At 42.2% G+C, this 18882-nt stretch overlaps 1 protein-coding gene across 1 annotated transcript in view; it reads right to left on the reverse strand.

Moving 5' to 3' along the window:
• AKAP13 (A-kinase anchoring protein 13) overlaps positions 1-18600 on the reverse strand; it is an 81896-nt gene extending 63296 nt beyond the window's left edge. Inside the window, exons 1-5 of the mRNA XM_032233522.1 lie at positions 18304-18600; positions 15289-15342; positions 12548-12610; positions 10242-10425; positions 8224-8335 (exon numbers count right to left, since the gene is read on the reverse strand). Of these exons, the coding sequence (XP_032089413.1) occupies positions 8224-8335; positions 10242-10425; positions 12548-12610; positions 15289-15342; positions 18304-18503 (613 nt within the window). The 5' untranslated portion in view covers positions 18504-18600. The remainder of the gene's footprint in view (positions 1-8223; positions 8336-10241; positions 10426-12547; positions 12611-15288; positions 15343-18303) is intronic.
• Between the last annotated feature and the right edge of the window lie 282 nt (positions 18601-18882).

Here is an 18882-nt window from a genome sequence, read left to right on the forward strand (position 1 = left end):
GGTGAATCTTTCACCAGATCTGTGCCAATATGATATTTCCAATAAAGCTATTCTTTGAGGGTTTCACCTGCCTTGGAGTTTTGCTTGATATGGGATTATTACTTGGAATCCTGACACCGTCTTTATGGAAAGATGAAAAGATGTTCAGGTTGCAGTTGGAGAGGATCCTGGAGGAAGTGGACTATCTGGGCCCTATTCAATTAGACTGTAAATTAGAACAACTTTGACTGGACTTACTGACGTCTTTTGGCCAACCTGGAATCAGAAATGTGTCTTCCTTAATTTCTCAGAAGATTTCTATTCCACTTGATCACAATAAACTTTTGAATGATTGGTAAGAATGTAATTGCCAATGGGTGTCCTCCTTTCTCTACAGCTAGTTCCAGCCAGTATTGGTCAAGAGGGAGAGATCAGGCCCAAAGACCCTGATCTGTGGGACATCAGTGTATGGTCAGTCTAGTGAAGAGAAGGACCAGGGGAGACAGGTTAGCAGTCTTCCAATATTTGAGGGGCTACCACAGAGAGCAGGGGGGGTCAACCTATTTTCCAAGGCACCTGAAGGCCAGACAAGGAATAATGGATGGAAACTGAACAAGGAGAGATTCAACCTAGAAATAAGGAGAAATTTTCCGACAGTGAGAACAATCAACCAATGGAACAGAAGTTGGCTTCAGAAGTTGTGGTAGCTTCATCACTGGAAGCTTTCAAGACTACCATGTGTCAGAAATGGTGTATGGTCTCCTGCTTGGGTGGGGGTTTGGACTAGATAACTTACAAGATCCCTTCCAACTCTGATAATCTGTTAATCTTCAAGACTCAAATTTCTCTCCTCTCCACTCTTCTTCCTGATTCCCACGTCCTTTTTCAAGCATTCTTTTAAAGGCTGGATTTCCCCAAAAATCTAAGGTTGGGCTTCGGGAGTACATTTAAGGAATTTGAGGGGGGGGGGTGGAAGAGAGATTCCCCAAATGGATGCTATTTTTATTCCTAGATTTGTTTTGCATTTACGGATTATTATTTTTAATTTTGAAAGCAGCTTGCGTCGTCTGGAGTGTGATAATATATACATTCCACCATCACATTATCAAGTTCTAACAATTCTTGAAGTGCTGAACTCCCTGTGACCTCTCAGAGGTGTCTTCCAACTTTTTTCTTCTGTGGCATATCTTGGAAGCACAATTCAGGTGTGAAAAGCTGTGCTGTCAAGCTGTTTTGAAATTGTTACACACTCCTGAAGAATCAGTGTGTCATATTTCACTTTGATGAAGTAGTCTGTCTTCTTTTTCCTCCCATTTTCTTATTTGCATTGACAAGATAATTATTGAAATAAATTTCCACGTAGAAAAAGTATTTGCCTTAAATCTTTCTCCATGTCCTGCTGAGGTGTACACACTTCAAAATTCTGGATATGCTTAGGTGCAACATATTTGGAGTTTGGGGTAGTTTGAACACAGAGACCTCATCATTTCCATGGATGTAGTAGCCAAGAAAATATTGTTATTTTGTTCTGTTGTTTGCTTTTTACATAATTAATGTGAATAGCGGCAACAGGCATTTCAATTTAGCTAAACTGTACAGAGTACTATATGGAAAGGGAGGGGGTTTAAAAATATTTTAGTAAATACCCTGTTTCCCTGAAAATTGAGTTTGAGTTTGAGTTTATTAACATTTATAGGCCGCCCTTTTCCCTGAGGGGACTCAGGGCGGCTCACATAAAATCAGGAAGGGGAATACAAACAATAACGTAGACACACATAAGTAAAAATAATAGGCAACATTCATTCATCATTCGGGAGGGGCGGCTATCTTTGTCCCCAGGCCTGACGGGCTAGCCAGGTCTTAAGGGCTATGCGGAAGGCCTGGACGGTGGTGAGAGTACGAATCTCCACGGGGAGCTCGTTCCAAAGGGTCGGAGCTACTACAGAGAAGGCTCTCCTCCTTGTAGTTGCCAGCCGGCACTGGCTGGCAGATGGAATTCGGAGGAGGCCCAATCTATGAGATCTAATTGGTCGCAGGGAGGTAATTGGCAGAAGGCGGTCTCTCAAGTACGCAGATCCACTACCATGAAGGGCTTTATGGGTGACTAATAGCACCTTGAAGCGCACCCGGAGATCGACAGGTAGCCAGCGCAGCTCGCGGAGGATGGGTGTTATGTGGGTGAACCGAGGTGCACCCACAATCACTCGCGCGGCCGCGTTCTGGACTAGCTGAAGTCGCCGGATGCTCTTCAAGGGCAGCCCCATGTAGAGCACATTGCAGTATTCCAGCCTAGAGGTCACAAGGGCCCGAGTGACTGTTGTGAGAGCCTCCCGATTCAGGTAGGGTCGCAACTGGCGCACCAGGCGAACCTGGGCAAATGCCCCCCTGGTCACAGCCGTCAGGTGGTGGTCAAAGGATAGCTGTGGATCCAGGAGGACTGCCAAGTTGCGAACCCTCTCTGAGGGGTGTAAAATTTGACCCCCCAGCCTGAGTGATGGAATATTGGTCGAATCTTTGGGAGGGAAGCACAACAGCCACTCGGTCTTTTCTGGGTTGAGTACAAGCTTGTTAGCCCTCATCCAGTCCATAACGGCCTCAAGGCCTCGGTTCATCACGTCTGCCGCTTCATTGAGTTGGCACGGGGCGGACAGATACAACTGGGTTGCCCAGAAAATAAGACCACCCCAGATAATAAGCCCAATTGGGCTTCTGAGCATATATGCCCTCCCCTGAAAATATTGCAACACAGCAGCAGCCATGAGGTGACCACGCTTGCTACCTCCTGCACCTCAAAAATAACAAGACCTCCCTGAAAATAAAGCCAAACACTTATTTCGGGGTCAAAAGAAAATATGACCCTGTCTTATTTTCAGGGAAACAGTGATCTGGCCTCTAAATGCTCATAGATGTGACTAACGCCAGAAGAGACATTCTGTGCTTCTGTTCCAATTAAACTCAGGATACATTAAGGTGAATAGGACAATTGGTCTAGACCAGAAATAGAATCAAATGGCATTTGTGGTTATCAGTTTCCTCAGAAATTTTCCCTTTGTTCATGCTGTGCTTTTCTCAGCTGATTTTTAAGATTTGCTCATTTATTTTTGAAACTAAACTGAAAGATTATACCATAAAACGAAAATAAAATAATATAATAAAATATGGAATGAAATAAAATGAAATAAAATAAAAAATAAGAATAAAGTTGTGCGTGCTCCAACATTGGAGGTTTTTAAGAAGAGATTGGACAACCATTTGTCTGAAGTCATATAGGGTCTGCTGCTTGAGCAGGGGGTTGGATTAGAAGACCCCCAAGGTCCCTTCTAATTCTGTCATTCTATTATTCTGTTATAAGGGAGCATGATTAGCCCTAGTAGTCTTCAATTGCAAGATTACCTTTGAAGCCTACATTGATATCATAGAAGTTCTTAGAAAAATAACATGGTGAGTGTCTCTGTCCAGGGATTTGTTTGGCAATGAGCCTCTTTTTTCAGACAAAAAGGACCAACATCAACTGGAGGTTATACAAAGAATGATGAGGGACAGAAGGTTTTGAGAGCAAGTTGGCCTTCTGATAAACATGGATTTGGGACTGATTACATTCACCAAGACAGTTATTCTATGAATAAATCCTCCATCATCCATAATCACTACTTTGTAATATCACCATGTACCTGTTTCAACTTTAGATAGCCTTGGGATACCCTCCTTAATACTACATTTGGAATGCAAGGTGTTACCTGGAATATACTCCTTAGGAATTTCAACTAGACTCCTTGAAGAGGAGTAAAGATAGTGCAAGAGGAAAAATTAAGCATAATCTATTTTCCCGGGAAGTCCCAAGAAATAATGGAGCATCTCATCTGGGAGCATATTTATTTATAGAAGAAAATATATATGGTCCAACTCATTCCTGATGACACATATAAAAGTGAGTTCCTACTATTTCAGAGTTTGAAAAATATTGATATAAGAATCAAGTCTTGTCTTGATGAAGATGAAAGATGAAACTTTACTGAGAAAGTTTCCCCTCTGTAGACTTCATATTGATTGTTTTCTTGGAGATTGGTGGCTCGGCTTTTCTTTCTTCCTTCCTTCTCAACCTTTTGACTTCTGGATGGTTGTAGCAAAATTGCTCTAAAGTCGTAGAAAAGCTATTGACCTCTACCTAGACCTTTTAGTCGCGCTCCAGTACACAGGAGATCCCTCAAATGTTTCTGTTCTTGCAACTATTTCATCATTATTTGATTTTGGCACTTGCCTATATTGCAAACACTTAAAATTTTAAACTTCTTAAGACTTTAAGAATAACAGAGTTGGAAGTCAAACTCCCTGCTCAGGCAGCAAACTTTTTTTATGATGCAAATATTTATATTTCGCTATGCTGTTATCTGCAGAGCTCACACTCCCCTCTGGTATCTGATCAGATAAAAAAGAATATCAGTAACATTTTAAAGAAACAAAAATATAATATTAACTTCAGCTGATGGTAATTTGGGGCAGCTATCAACCGTAAGCCTCCCTCAAGCCTCCGCTTAAACCATGTTGCAATATTAAATTATCAAAGTATTAAAATAGAAACTTTCCTTTACATAACACTGTTTTGGGCATCCATTTCTTTCCTTGCTATTAATTTGAGCTGCGATACAGATCTCTTTGGAGAAGAGTGCAAATCTGAAGGAAAGCATTTGCAAAAAGAGTTATCCTATAATTAAGAGAAAATAATCCGTTTCTCAAAGAAAAGCTGGTTTTCAAGGGAGTGATTCCCTTTTCCCTTTTTTTAGCCACTTGGAATAAAAAAAAAAAAAGAGGACGCCAATTGGTCCTTTGTTGCGTACGTGAGCCCATCCTGTGTGCGGATATGCCCTTAATGAGGGCCTTCAGAAGGAGGAAGAAAATTGGTACATTCTGGTCACCGAAGATGAAGTGTCTATTTTCATGGATGGACAAGTGTTTTGGTTACTATTGCTAAGGGAGAAGCAAAAACGAGTCAACATCCTTATGAGTCACGGGTCTCGAGAAGCTAAGCCAGATCTTCCAAAACGGTTTGCTTGTTAGAAGAGATTTTTTCAGTGGCAAACTCCCAAACCAGAGAGGCTTCTCTCCAAGAGGGGGGAAAAAAACAATGATTTTTCTTATATGTGCAGAGTGCTTTATTTTATGGCAAAAATAAAATGGGTATAAAATAAAATGTGGACTTGGGAAGACATGACAGCAGCATTCCAGTATTTGAGGGACTGCCACAAAGAAGAGGGGGTGGGTTCAACTTATATTCCAAAGGACCAGAAGGCAAGATAGCAATAGCACTTAAGACTTATATACCGCTTTGTAGTGCTTTTACAGCCCTCTTTAAGTGGTTTACAGAGTCATCCTCTTGCCCCCAACAATTTTGGGTCCTCATTTTACCCACCTCGGAAGGATGGGAGGCTGAGTCAACCTTGAGCCAGTCAGGATCAAACTCCTGGCTGTGGGCAGAGCTAATCTGCAATTGCAATAGCACTTAAGACTTATATACCGCTTCGTAGTGCTTTTACAGCCCTCTCTAAGTGGTTTACAGAGTCATCCTCTTGCCCCCAACAATTTTGGGTCCTCATTTTACCCACCTCGGAAGGATGGAAGGCTGAGACAACTTTGAGCCTGGTGAGATTCGAACTGCCAAATTGCAGGCAGCCAGCAGGCAACAGAAGTAGCCTGCAGGAGTGCACTCCAACCACTACGCCACCGTGGCTCATAAGATAAGAAACAATGGATGGAAACTAATCCAGGACAGAAGCAACCTGGAATTAAGGAGAAATTTCTTGACAGGGAGAACAATCAACCAGCGGAACGGCATGCCTTCAGAGGTTATGGGTGCTCCATCACTGGTGGCTTTTAAGAAGAGACTGGACAGCCACTTGTCTGAAATGGTATAAGGATCTCCTGCTTGAGCAGGGGGTTGGACTAGAAGACCTCCAATGCTTTTGTTTCATTTTGTTAGTCTGCTTTACTGTTTTGCATTTTATTTTCTATGATAAAACAACATTTTTTACTTGTCCCAGCTTCTGCCAACCTAGCAGTTCGAAAGCACGTAAAAAATGCAAGTAGAAAAATAGGAACCACTTTTGGTGGGAAGATAACAACATTCCGTGCTCCTTTGGCATTTAGTCATTCTGGCCACATAACCACGGAGACTTCTTTGGACAGCGCTGGCTCTTTGGCTTTAAAAGGGCGATGAGCATCACCCCCTAGAGTCAGGAACGACATATGTGCGAGGGGAACCTTTACCTTTTAATCATGGAATACAATCCCTCTTTTCCAGGCGCCTTTGAGCCACACCACATAACAACTTGCAGAACTGATGAACAGTGAAGCTGCACCGGAGACGCAACTTTCACAACTGCAAGTCAGAACCCACTGACGTTCCCTCGGGGAACACAATCATCCTCTAAAAACATGTCTCACTGTCATTTCCGCTCAAATAAATAAATAAATAAACGAGGCAGATTCAGAGATAGCTTGTTCCTCACCTCTCTCAAAGCTCCAGATAGACATAAAAGTATCTAGGAGACATTTTCCAAGAAGGAAACATTAGTCACAGCGGGGTGCAGTTTGTTTAGTTATTTTGGATTGTCTTTAGCACCTTAAAGATGGTTTCCACATCTTGCTGAAGACTTGTCTCCGCTACGTCAAGATTTCAGTTTCTTTTTATTCTTTCCACTACTGAGAGATGGCTCAGCGGTTAAAATGCTGAGCTTGTCAGTTGGAAAGCTGACAACTTAGGTTTGAGACCTGAACGATGCGTGACAGAGTGAGCTCCTGTTCTTTGCTCCAGCTCCTGCCCACCTAGCAGTTTGAAAGCATGCAAATGCAAGTAGATAAATAGGTACCACTTCAGTGGGAAGATAACCGTGTTTCATGGGCTTCAACGTAGATTCAGATTCAGAAGTTTATTTGTATGCCGCCCTTTTCCCTGGGGGGACTCAGGGCGGCTCACATCCGAAAGGGAAAAGGGGAAACAGACTTTTGCATATACAACAACACATAATTAAAAGAAAACACAACATTCATACCATTCGGGAGGGTGCAATCTTAGCCCCAGGCCTGGCGGGATAGCCAGATTCTAATGGCTGTGCGGAAGGTCTGGAGAGTGGTGAGGGTGCGAATCTCCACGGGGAGATCGTTCCATAGGGTCGGAGCTGCCACTGAGAAGGCCCTCCTCCGCGTGGTCGCCAATCGGCATTGACCCGCAGATGGAACCCGTAGGAGGCCCAATCGGTGAGATCTAATGGGTCGTGTGGAGGTAATTGGCAGTAGCCGGTCTCTCAAGTACCCAGATCCACTACCATGGAGGGCTTTATGAGTGACAAGTAGCACCTTGAAGCGTCATATTGGCCACATGATCAGGTAAATGTTTTCGGATAACGCTGACTCCCTCTGCTACAAACGGAGATGAGCACCATCCCCTAAAATCAGACACAACTGGACAGGGACAACTTTTATCTTTACCACTTTTTTCCCAGTGCTAATCTGATTGTCACCCCTGAAACTGACCCGGCCGAAGCTATCTTGGAATGTCAGTGTTGCCACATTGGAGCGAGAGATAGGGAGGGGTGATTAGAGATAGCTGGGAGTTGTGTAGTCAAAACAAAATGCTTTCTCCTGGGAACCAAGGACATTCTCACACCTGGACAGAGGAAGGAGGAGTGATGTCACCAGACCAGCAGACGCTGCCTTGACTGGGCCATGTGACTGATTGTTTGAAGTTACTTTTAATTATGTGAAAACCAAGGGGGTCTCTCAGAGTTGGTTTTCACCAGATATATGCCAATCTGATATTTCCAATAAAGCTATTCTTTGAGGAATTCACCTGCCTTGGATTTTTTTTTGCTTGTGATGGATCTATTATTAATAAGCCTGACACTTACTTCTTGGAGAGGCATTGGAAAGGAATGAGAGTTCAGTAGTACGCTAAGTCTCAAACTTAATCCAGGGTTAATTTTTTTTTAATTCTACATTTTTTTTAAAAAATGCACAGGTTGGACTAATAGAAGAAAGCTTGCACATCTTTACTGGAGTAATTAATTCGGCAGAGCAACTGAAAACTTCACATAATGCAGGACCAGATATTTGCCTTCTCTGACAAATACTTACATCAAAATAGCACAAAGCTAGGCGGATACAGGAAAAGCAGAAGAAGGTGTGCTTAAATACACTCACAACTGAATGCTACATGCAAAGAAAATTAAATTAAAACCCACAAATACTCACTATTGTCTGACCCCACTTGGGTGATGGTCATCAACGACATGGATTTCGTTAATGGAGGAGAAACGGGACTTGTGGAGAAGCCTAAGGAGCGAGGCTGTGGTCTTTGGAGAATCTGTGAAATGCAGGACAGTTACCACTAAATTCAGTCTTTTCAGACTGGTCAAACAGACAAATAGAGGGAGAATATTTGTAGCGCAGGGCTTAAATAAAGGGGTCCTTGGTGCTTTCTGAGCTTGGTTGTTTCCTTGCAGATGATTAGGGGCTGGAGGCTAAAACATATGAAAAACGGTTGCAGGAACTGGGTATGTCTAGTTTGATGAAAAGAAGAACTAGGGGTGACATGATAGCAGCCTTCCAATATCTCAAGGGCTGCCCCAAAGAAGAGGGAGTCGAGCTATTCTCCAAAGCACCCGAGGGTAGGACAAGAAGCAATGGGTGGAAACTAATCAAGGAGAGAAGCAACTTAGAAGTAAGGAAAAATTTCCTGACAGTTAGAACAATTAATCAGTGGAACAACTTGCCTCCAGAAGTTGTGAATGCCCCAACATTGGATGTTTTTAAGAAGATGTTGGATAGCCATTTGTCTGAAGTGGTGTAGGGTTTCCTGCCTAAGCAGAGGGTTGGACTAGATGACCTCCAAGATCCCTTCATACTCTGTTATTCTATTCTATTCTATTCTATGTAGGTAACATCATCAGTGATAAAAGGGAGTGCGGGTGGGGAAAGAGGGAGGAGGAGGAGGAGGAGGAGGAGGAGGAGGAGGAGGAGGAGGTAGCATTCCCAGAACCGAAGTTCAACCCCTCTAAGCTTCCTTGTCAACACAATTTTTTTTTAAATCTTTTTTTCTCTAAATCTCTAAATCTTTTTCTCAATCTGGCTATGATGTAAAACCATCTTGACAGGCAGTTTTACTACAGCACGCCGGGAATATTAAAGAGGAAGGTATTTGGAACTAGCTTGCTTAACACAAATGTACCATGAAAAAAAAAATCTACCCCCTCCCACCTCAAATAGATCTAGAAGTTTAAGTCCTTTTTAAGTCAAACTCAACTTTTGGTACCTTCATGGAAATGTCCATGGAGTTTCCTGGATGGTAGCAAAATGATTGCCATTGCCATTTTCTAGGACATTTTATTCATATATATAAATGTGTAGAACTTCATAAAGAGTCCTAATTGTTCATTTGTTTTCAACCACTTAGTCGTGTCTGACTCTTTGTGACTTCATAGGCAAGTGTTCTCCATGCTATTTTTTACTAAGCATAAACTTGGTGGTGGTTTTTTAAATGTTTCGATCTAGCCCACAGCTTTAGAATATTGATAGCCTTCCATCTAAGCAGGCTTGACCCTCCTTACGATTTTCAAGATCAGCTGAGGTCAATGTCAGGGTTCCAACAGATGCCCTAATTAAATCATGAGCCTCAGAGTCAAGCTTCAAAAGAAATCCAGTTATTTATTAGGAGCAACATGTTGGCAGGCACCCAAGTGAAGCCAGCTCTGACCCTACATAATTTACGACCCACTATGACCCTGTTTCCCCCCTCCTCCCAGGGTGTATCCTAAATCACATTCTCCAATGGAGAACTTTTGCGGGCTGTAGAGATCATGCCACTCTGGCTGTTGTAGGTAACCTGGGATACAGCCTTGAGAAAAGTATGTGTGGAATATGCTTCTGGTTGGGGCTGCCATACTCCTCAGTTTTCACCCCTCCTGCCTATGGCAACTCGAGAGCAGGCCAAGAGTGCTTTACGAGTTGACAGTCAGTTTGTTGCTGTCATAGCTGGATGGTCCTAGAAGGTGGTCCTTAAATACATTGGTAGATTTCTGTTCAACTCTCTTAGCATTGATCACAAGAGTGGAAAGTGAAAATTGAGTTGAGGATAAACTTGTAACGAAATTATGAAAAGGAACGGGGCCTTCTGACATCAAGGGAGGTAAAATTATTTGCCCCCACCTGGCTTTGTAGACCATGCAAACTAAGCAAGGATACTGTACTCTTGGAATGACTTTTCTCCTTACCTGGCTTCTCATTTCACCTAGCTCTGATTCCTGTTCCTCTTCGGTGAGCGAGACCAGTGATCCTCGTTCATCATTTGCTAGGGGACTCTGCCGAAGGTCTTTGGTGTTCATAGATGCTACATCGAGACTTGAGGATGGCTTAGTAGTATCATCAGCCTCTCCAGAAAGACCTTCCAAGCTGTAACTGAAGACAAATGACAGGCATTAGGTTTCTCCCAGTTCTTGAGAGGTCAGTCTATAAAATCTTGTTGGCTTAAGCAAGCTCCACAGGAGATTTCCAAGTAATATTGCCCTGGATATTATTTAGCTGTAAGGTGATTTATCTAGTTTCCTTGGTTAGTTAGCATGTTAGCACACTGCTGTTAGAATTAGAGACCCAATCTACCTGCAATTGCTCCTTTGAAACTTTCTGCTGTGTGTGTGTGTGTGTGTGTGTGTGTGTGTGTGAGAGAGAGAGAGAGAGAGAGAGAGAGAGAGAGAGAGAGAGATCCAGCATAATACTAGAACGCCTCGAGCAATTTCAACCAAACTTGGTACACAGAAGACATGTTCTCTAGAAAAAGATACTGTGTGGGGTAAGACACCCCTAACACCCCTCGGGGTGTGTGTTTTGTTAAGATATAGCCTGTTATGTCTTAAAATGGATTCTACTGTACTTCCATAACATGGCTTCTACTGTTCAGCACAGTGGAGTTGCCATGGTAACGGCTTCACAGTACTCCACAAGGGGGAAAAGCCAACGTTAGAAATTACATTTGGTCCGGACGTTTTCCCTCTACAAAATAAATACCTGGGCAATGCTGGGTTATCAGCTAGTCTATATATAAATGTGCAGACTCAAGGACTTTTAGGGGAAAAAAGCCCTACTTTGTATTGAGTATAAATGTGGTCTTCCTCCTCATGAGAAAGATACCTTTGTACAAAGATGCAAAGGAAAGATCAAGAGGAGCATTATTAGTACTTTTAGCACGAGTTAGTTGTTTTTTAGTAAAGTTGTTTCTAATAAAGAATTGCTAAACAATGGATTCCAGTTAATGCCGAGCAAAGAAATGCATGCATTTTTTAGCCTTACTCAATTTAATCAAAGAGATTTTGCTTTAGTAATTTTTTTCCTAAAAGAAAGCATGTCAGAAACATTACCAAGGCTGGACTTTGGCATTTATGGGCTTCTTTAATTATAAGACTTCACCATGCAACCCTTTTTGTTTCCTCCCTGATTTTTCAGCTTCAGTTTAAAGTTTCATTCTCTTTTGGGACCTTTTCGGCAACAAAATTATTGTTGTTGACTTGTTCTATTTGGGAAAAAGCTGTGCATAGACGTCGAAAGTGTAAGAGGAAATTCTATGCTGCAATGTTTTTCTTCTGCTAGTTAGACAGACGCCACAAAAATAGTAAGGTGATCAAAATATGCTTGGCCATAAAACCTTCATTGCTTATATGTTGCCATTCCACACATATTTACAACATCTTCTGAGTTTTCCTACGTTGGTTTTTACTTTCTTGCAATGATTGTTTTCGGCTTCATATAGTGTAGTATCATTCCTTGTGCCACTTATGATTAATTTTTACATTAACTACCCAGGGCATAATTCCACCTCCTGTGCTTCTCATGCATAACATTAAATGGGAGTTAGGTTTTTGTTTAGTTTGCACATTTGAAAGGATAAGAACATGCATATGCTTCGTTAAGCATATTTCTTTCTAAATTTGGAAAGCCAGACTGATTCTAGTAAAAGAGGAAACATTCCACTAACGAAGAGATTGCAGTGGAAGTAACAGGAGTTATTCCCATGGTCACCTATGGTGAGCAAAAATGGTTTCTAGGTGATTAGGGAGATTTTTCTCCACAAAGATGACATTCCCATCTGGTACCATTTTAACCAGTCCATCCATGGTCTTGGCAAGTTGCATTGCAATCTGTGTTAATTCCAGAAAGCCCAAACCCTGCTCATTGTAGCAGGAGGCCTTTTCCTGCTTTGAAGAACTGATACCCATTTTCTTCGACTTGGTGATACAGAAGATTCTTATTTAAGTTGCAGCCTTGTAAACTTTAGTGGGACATTAAACAAGTCTCTGTGCTCCAGCTCAAGTCATAAGGAAAGGCTGGGAGGTGGTGACCGCAAATACCAGGCAGCCAAATTCTGGAAACCACCAAGTAAAGGGACTTAATTCAAAGAAACTGAATCGAAACAGCACACCACCCAAGCCAGCAGATATACCGAGGATGCAATGAGGCTACAGACATCACACAAAAAGCTGGCAATGACAAATGCAGAAGCTCCCTTGGATGCTATGGCATACTCTACCTTCGACCATTAAAGTCAGCATCCATGGCATTGCACTGGACACCTGAGGGACACCAGCTCAAACTGGGAATAACAAAGGTGAGAGACAGCAAGAGGTCTGTCATTACTTGATTGTTCAGAGGGGTGGATATATACCAACTTGGCTACCCTTGAAAGAATTATACCTCCTTTCCTCCCCATAACTGCACATATGCTCCTACATATTTCCATTTTTATGTATTTTTGGATTATTACCGTGTTTTCCCCAAAATAAAACTGGGTCTTATATTAATTTTTGCTCCAACAGATGCATCAGGGTTTATTTTCCAGTTAGGTCTTATTTTGGGGAAAATACGGTACTGAATACATCCATCTGGTTGATCCTTAACTGGGGCTTATTTTTGGAATAGGGCTTATATTACGACCATCCTGAAAAATCATGCTAGGGTTTATTTTTCAGTTTGGGTCTTATTTTTGGAGAAACACGGTATTCATGATTTAAAAGCTGATTTGTTTGGAAGCCCTAGCTATTGACTGAACTGCTCGGGTAGCCCAGAACATGCATCAATATACAATTCCCCCCCAAAAAGGTTCCATCCATAGAGATGCTGATTATTAGTGGAAAATTTTGTAGGAATTGGCAGCTCATTTGGCAGAGACTAAAACCTCATATTCTAGTCAACCAGAAGATATGTGATTGAAATGAAGGCAGGGAAATTACTAAAATGAGCAAAGGGACACCAATAGGGAAAACTGGGGAAGAATGAATGAGAAAGAGTCCATGAGAGATAAGTAAAGTATGGAATTCATGAGCAGAAAAATCAAAAGGAAGAGTAAAGTAGAGTAGAGTAAGGAATGGAGTGGAACAGAGTGGAGGAGAAGAGAAGAGCAGAATAATTTTCAAATGTCTGAAATGGTATAGAGTTGGACTAGAAGACCTCCAAGGTCCCTTACAACTCTGTTATTCTATTCTAAATATGAATATAATCTGTACATGTGAGCAGCAGCAAATGTAGTAATGACTAGGCTACATGAACATTTAAAAAAACCTCTAGGTGGCACTAGGAGTAGACTTGTATTAATATTACAGCAGTGACTTTCTTTTAGTTCTACATTTAAATACAATAGCAGCTTTTCTCAACTCGGTTCTCAATAATGGATGTGCTGGATTACAGCTCCCATCATCTCCAATTCACAAGACCTAGGAATGGGAGTCACACATTTGGAAGGCACATGGCACAAGCAGAGCTGCCCAGGATATACCAAACTGGTACTGTTCCCCCAAACAGCATTTAAAAGCTCACCCACAGCTTAAATATGCAAAACAGACATTTCAAGAGCAAAAACATAATTAATAACCAGGTTCTATCATTAGCTCCAGAAATATGTGGCTTTTCTTGTTTTGTTTTGGTTTTTTCTATTTTGTTTTGCAAAATCACCATTCAAGCATTGAATGTTCTATTAATTTTGGCAGGATTAGGCACACTGAGGTTTTTTTGAAATATAAAAAGATTGTCTAAAGCTTTTTGCTTAAACATAAACTGGAGGCTGAGGGAGAGAAAGAAACAAAAGAACGAGGAGGAACTTTTTTTTTTTACTTCCAAGGAGGGTGTTTATTTTTTTCCGCCTTCTTTTTGTTTGCTTATTATTTTCTTACTGTTTGTTTGTTCTTTAAGGAAAATGTGTACACATTCCTGGAAGAAGAAACAGTTTCATCGGGGATGTTAAGAATTTTGTTTATCGATTTCATTTCTTTCGTGTCTGGATATTATGATGTATTCATTTACTGTTTTAATCTGAACTGGTTTGTTTTTATTAAACAAGACCAGTTTAATAAATAGAGATTTCTAGTAATTTCATTTGCAATGCAGTGAACCTTCCAAACTATGAAGTAGTTTAAGAAATGGGAAGAAACTTGTACCTACTTGGTTCTGAGATTTTCCTTATCGCTTAAGAGTCAATGAGTTATTGCTGATAATAAATCACAGCTAATTTGACCAGCAAACAAGTATACTATGGTATGTGCTAAGTGTTGAAACTAATCTACTACTTATCCATAATCCTGGTCTGTAGGGTAAATGTAAGATATCATTTGTGGAGAGGAGAGGAGAGGAAAGGAAAGGAAAGGAAAGGAAGAGAGAAACAAAGAAAGGAAAGGAAAGGAGAGGAAAGGAGAGGAGAGAGAGGAGAGGAATGAAATGGAATGGAATGGAAAGGAAAGGAAAGGAAAGGAAAGGAAAGGAAAATTCAAGAGAATGGGAGGTCTAGCTGAAAAAATATTTAACTGTCCCCCATCTCAGTGCATCCTACAGAGCTATAATTTTCTCTCCACATTTCTTTGCCCACTGAATATATGGAAACCCAAAATAGTGAGATGGTACTTGGGCAGCTGTACAATTTAATAAATCAATTTTACTACTTTGTATTAGAAGTACTGATCCATCCATTTCAAACAGTAAAATATATTTCGGACAAGCCTGCTCCTCCAGTGCTCCACTGATCCCCAGTGGAGCTGTGGCTGAAGTCCTGCACTGAACTAGCTTTTCCCAGGCTGGTTCCTTCTTAAATAGACTGAACAATTGTGCCCACAGCCTTCAGCAGTCACAGCCCAATCTCTGCCGGTTGGGAACTATGGGAGTTGAAGTTCTGAAGGAACCAGACTGGGGAAGGCTGAGCTGAACGGGTGATTAATACAAAAGCAGGAAGTTAGTCGCCATCAGAATGCAACATGGTTAGTCAGCCTCAGTGTATCTGTGCTGTACCTTCTTCTATGAGAGGGAGTTTTCCTTACGACTTCCCCCAGCACTCGCATTGAACTGAAAAAATGAATCATGGACAATTATCAGAAACATTATCAACCATTCAGAAATTTCCAGACAGAGTGACTGGAGGTCGTGGGGGAGAATCCAAAGGTGAAGGACGGAAGGAGTGGTAACAGGGAGTAGAGAAATATGACAGGGTGGCAGAAGGGTGGGAAAAAATGTTTGGTGTGAAAAAACAGTATTAGCCTGCAAGTTCACAGCGCCACCTACGGCCAAGAAGCAAGAACTGAATGGTCCTTGGCCCAACACAAACATATTGGCACCATCAGGCTTACCAAGGTCATTTCCATACTGCCTGCCCAATCCAGGGTTACACAAATGAATAACTGATCCAGGTAGTCCTCGACTTGCGACTGCAATTGAGCCCCAAATATCTGTTGCTAAGCAAGACCGTTGTTAAGTGAGTTTTGCCCCCTTTTATGACCTTTCTGCACAACTTCACTACTGGGAACTGCTGCGGTTGTTAAGCGAGTGACATAGGTGTTAAGCGAATTGGGCTTCCCTGTTGACTTTGCTTGCCAGAAGGTCGTAAAAGGGGATCACTTGAGCCTGGGAAACTTCAACCATCGTAAGTATGAACCAGTTGCCAAGCGTCTGAATTTTGTTCACATGATCATAGAGATACGTGAAAAATGGTCATAAGTCCCTTTTTCAGTACCATCATAATTTTGAACGGTCACTAATCAGACTGCTATAAGTTGAGAACTATCTGTACCAACAGAAACGAAAAGTGCTAAGGCTGTTGTGCCAAAATCATAACAATCTTTCAGGAAATGCTTCCCTTTCTTCCTCTCAAGTCATCAAGTTGAGGGCTTGGCTGAGCTTTCTTGACAGCTACATCATCTCAAAGTATGATTTTTTTCACCTCTAACCTCACTCCCCCACCCCTACTACAGGTGAGGTGAGTCACTGTGTACAATAACCTGAGTCATGATAATTACTTAAACTCTTATCACAGAGTACGCAACACCCAGGAAAAATTTAAAACTCCTTCTAGGTCATAGTAACACTGTTTTTTTCTATAAAGAAAGAGAAAAAAATATCCATTTTTTCCTAGTAGTTAAAGTTACTAGGATAGAAACCTGGAGTGTGTGAGTTTTAGTCCCATTTTAGGCATGAAAGCCCCTTGGGAGACTTTGGGCCATTTACATTTATGCTTCAATCCAACTTTCCTTGTTGTGGTGGGGGGGGGGGGAGGAGTATTAGGTATTTTCACCACCTTGAGTTATTTGTTGCTTTGGATAGTGAGATAGGCAGCATATGCATTTAATAAATAAATAAATGTATAAATGTTTATACTTATATCTGTTATCTTACACATGCTTGACAAAACAAAAATAAATAAACAAACACAGGCATACATTCATTCATTCATGCATACATACATACACACATACATACGTACGTACGTACGTACGTACGTACATATGTAAAGGTAAAAGTTCCCCTCGCACATGTATGCTAGTTGTTCCCGACTCTAGGGGGGCGGTGCTCATCTCCATTTCAAAGCCGAAGAGCCAGCACTGTCCGAAGACGTCTCCGTGGTCATGTGGCTGGCATGACTAAAAACCGAAGGCGCCCGGAACGCTTTACCTTCCCATCAAAGGTGGTTCCTATTTTTCTACTTACATTTTTACATGCTTTCGAACTGCTAGGTTGGCAGAAGCTGGGAGAAGTCACGGGAGGTCACTCCGTTACACAGTGCTAGGGATTTGAACTGCTGAACTGCCGACCTTCTGATCGACAAGCTCAGCGTCTTAGCCACTGAGCCACTGCGTCCCACATACAAACATACATACATGCATACATACATACATACATACATACAGATAGATTCATTTTAATCATTTATTTGCCTCTTTTAGATGGCTCCTAGACTTTTAGAATAATATGCTTTTACTCCTTGGGTCAGGCTGAACAGTAAAGTAGGAACAAAAAGCCTCCCAGATTGCTTTTGAAGTGTAGAAAAAGCACATACCCTTCTTGTTTAATAGCAAACAAGAAAATAACAACAAGACTTATTTGAAGCAGACTTATTCTGCCTTTTGGCTAAAAGGAGGTCTCTGCCTTCGGACATAAAGAAGAAAAGGGAGGGAGTGCCTTAACTTTTAACATCTTAAAAAATTGCAAAAGGGCTACCAGGCTAACTTGCTGCAAAACAAAAAGAAAGGACCTAATCCTTCTGGTTTCTCCAAAATCCCAACTTCCAAGTCTACAGATCAGACCAAAGAAGATCTAGATCAGGGGTGTCAAATTTGATTTCATTGAGGGCTGCATCAGGGTTGTGTTTGACCTTGGGGGGGAGGGGCATGGCTGGGGAGGGTGTGGCTTGGGGGCATGGCCAGCTCGACGCCACTCGTCAAGGCGTCCCCGGGCTCCATTTTCGCTAGCAGAAGGCTGCAGGAGGCTGTTGTGGCCGAAAACAGAACCCTGGGGAGAGGGGCAGAACGCAAGGTCTCCTTGAGCTCCATTTTCGCTGACAGAGGCACTGTGGGCTGGTCCTTCACTGTTTCCAGGGCAGCCCCGTGGGCCGGATCTAAGCAGCCCGCAAGCCGGATCCGGCCCACAGGCCTTCAGTTTGACACCCCTGATCTAGATGATTGGATGGTCCTGCTTTGTTTCTTGCCCTTTGCTTTTTACCTTAATAAAAGGGAGCTTTCCAGCTTAGGTGGGAAACCAGCAGTTTAGGCCATGTTTACTCAAAATTCCCACTCCCCATGACTAATGGATAGGGCAAATGGGAGCGGAGTTCAGGTTGTGAAGGTGAGAGCCAAACAACCAGAACATGCCAGATTGGCTGTGCTCAACCTCCAATGTTTCCCACTTGGATCTCACATTTTGATCTTGTGGCTGAACTTGACTTCTCCTATATTTCCTTCCTTCTGCCATCTTGGAAGCCCCACGTTTCTTCTAGGTATGGATGATCAGCCCTTTCCAAGAAATCGTTTGGCTTACCTCCTGTGGTTGACCTCAGCTTCACTGTTGTTACTATTCTTCCCTGGGCCCCAGCTATGCCGACGGAAAGGAGACAACGGCCTCAAATTGTTCCGCAGGCCAGAAGAAGGTGGGGACACCTCCATGACGCTATCCAGCAATTCGTCCAGTTCTCCAGAGATCACCGCCATGCCATCTTGACCTTCTCCGTTCGTCCCCATGTTGAAGCAGCTGCCATCTGGGCTGTACCTTTCCTTGGATCCAAGGAGGCCGGGAGTCCGTGGAACAGAAAGGTTACTACCAATGGAAGAGTTCCTTTCCAGCGATATGGTATCGTCCGCTGAGGAGGTTGAACTTCTGCCGGCTGATTGCTCCTCTTCAGGCTGCTTTGGGATTGCAATAATACAGGAATAATGGTAATGACAGGCAGTTGTACTAGTAGTAATAATAAACCTTTATTTTATTTAAGATATGTGTAACTAAATTTCTTTCCAAGTGACACTGTACTGTAACATTCATGTGACAGAAAGGAAATTTATTAAATAGATAGGGCAGGGTCAGCAACCCACGGCTCTGAGCCGCATGTGGCTCTTTCATCCC

This window comes from Thamnophis elegans, chromosome 16, assembly GCF_009769535.1.
Source record: "Thamnophis elegans isolate rThaEle1 chromosome 16, rThaEle1.pri, whole genome shotgun sequence".
Classification (NCBI taxonomy): domain Eukaryota; kingdom Metazoa; phylum Chordata; class Lepidosauria; order Squamata; family Colubridae; genus Thamnophis; species Thamnophis elegans.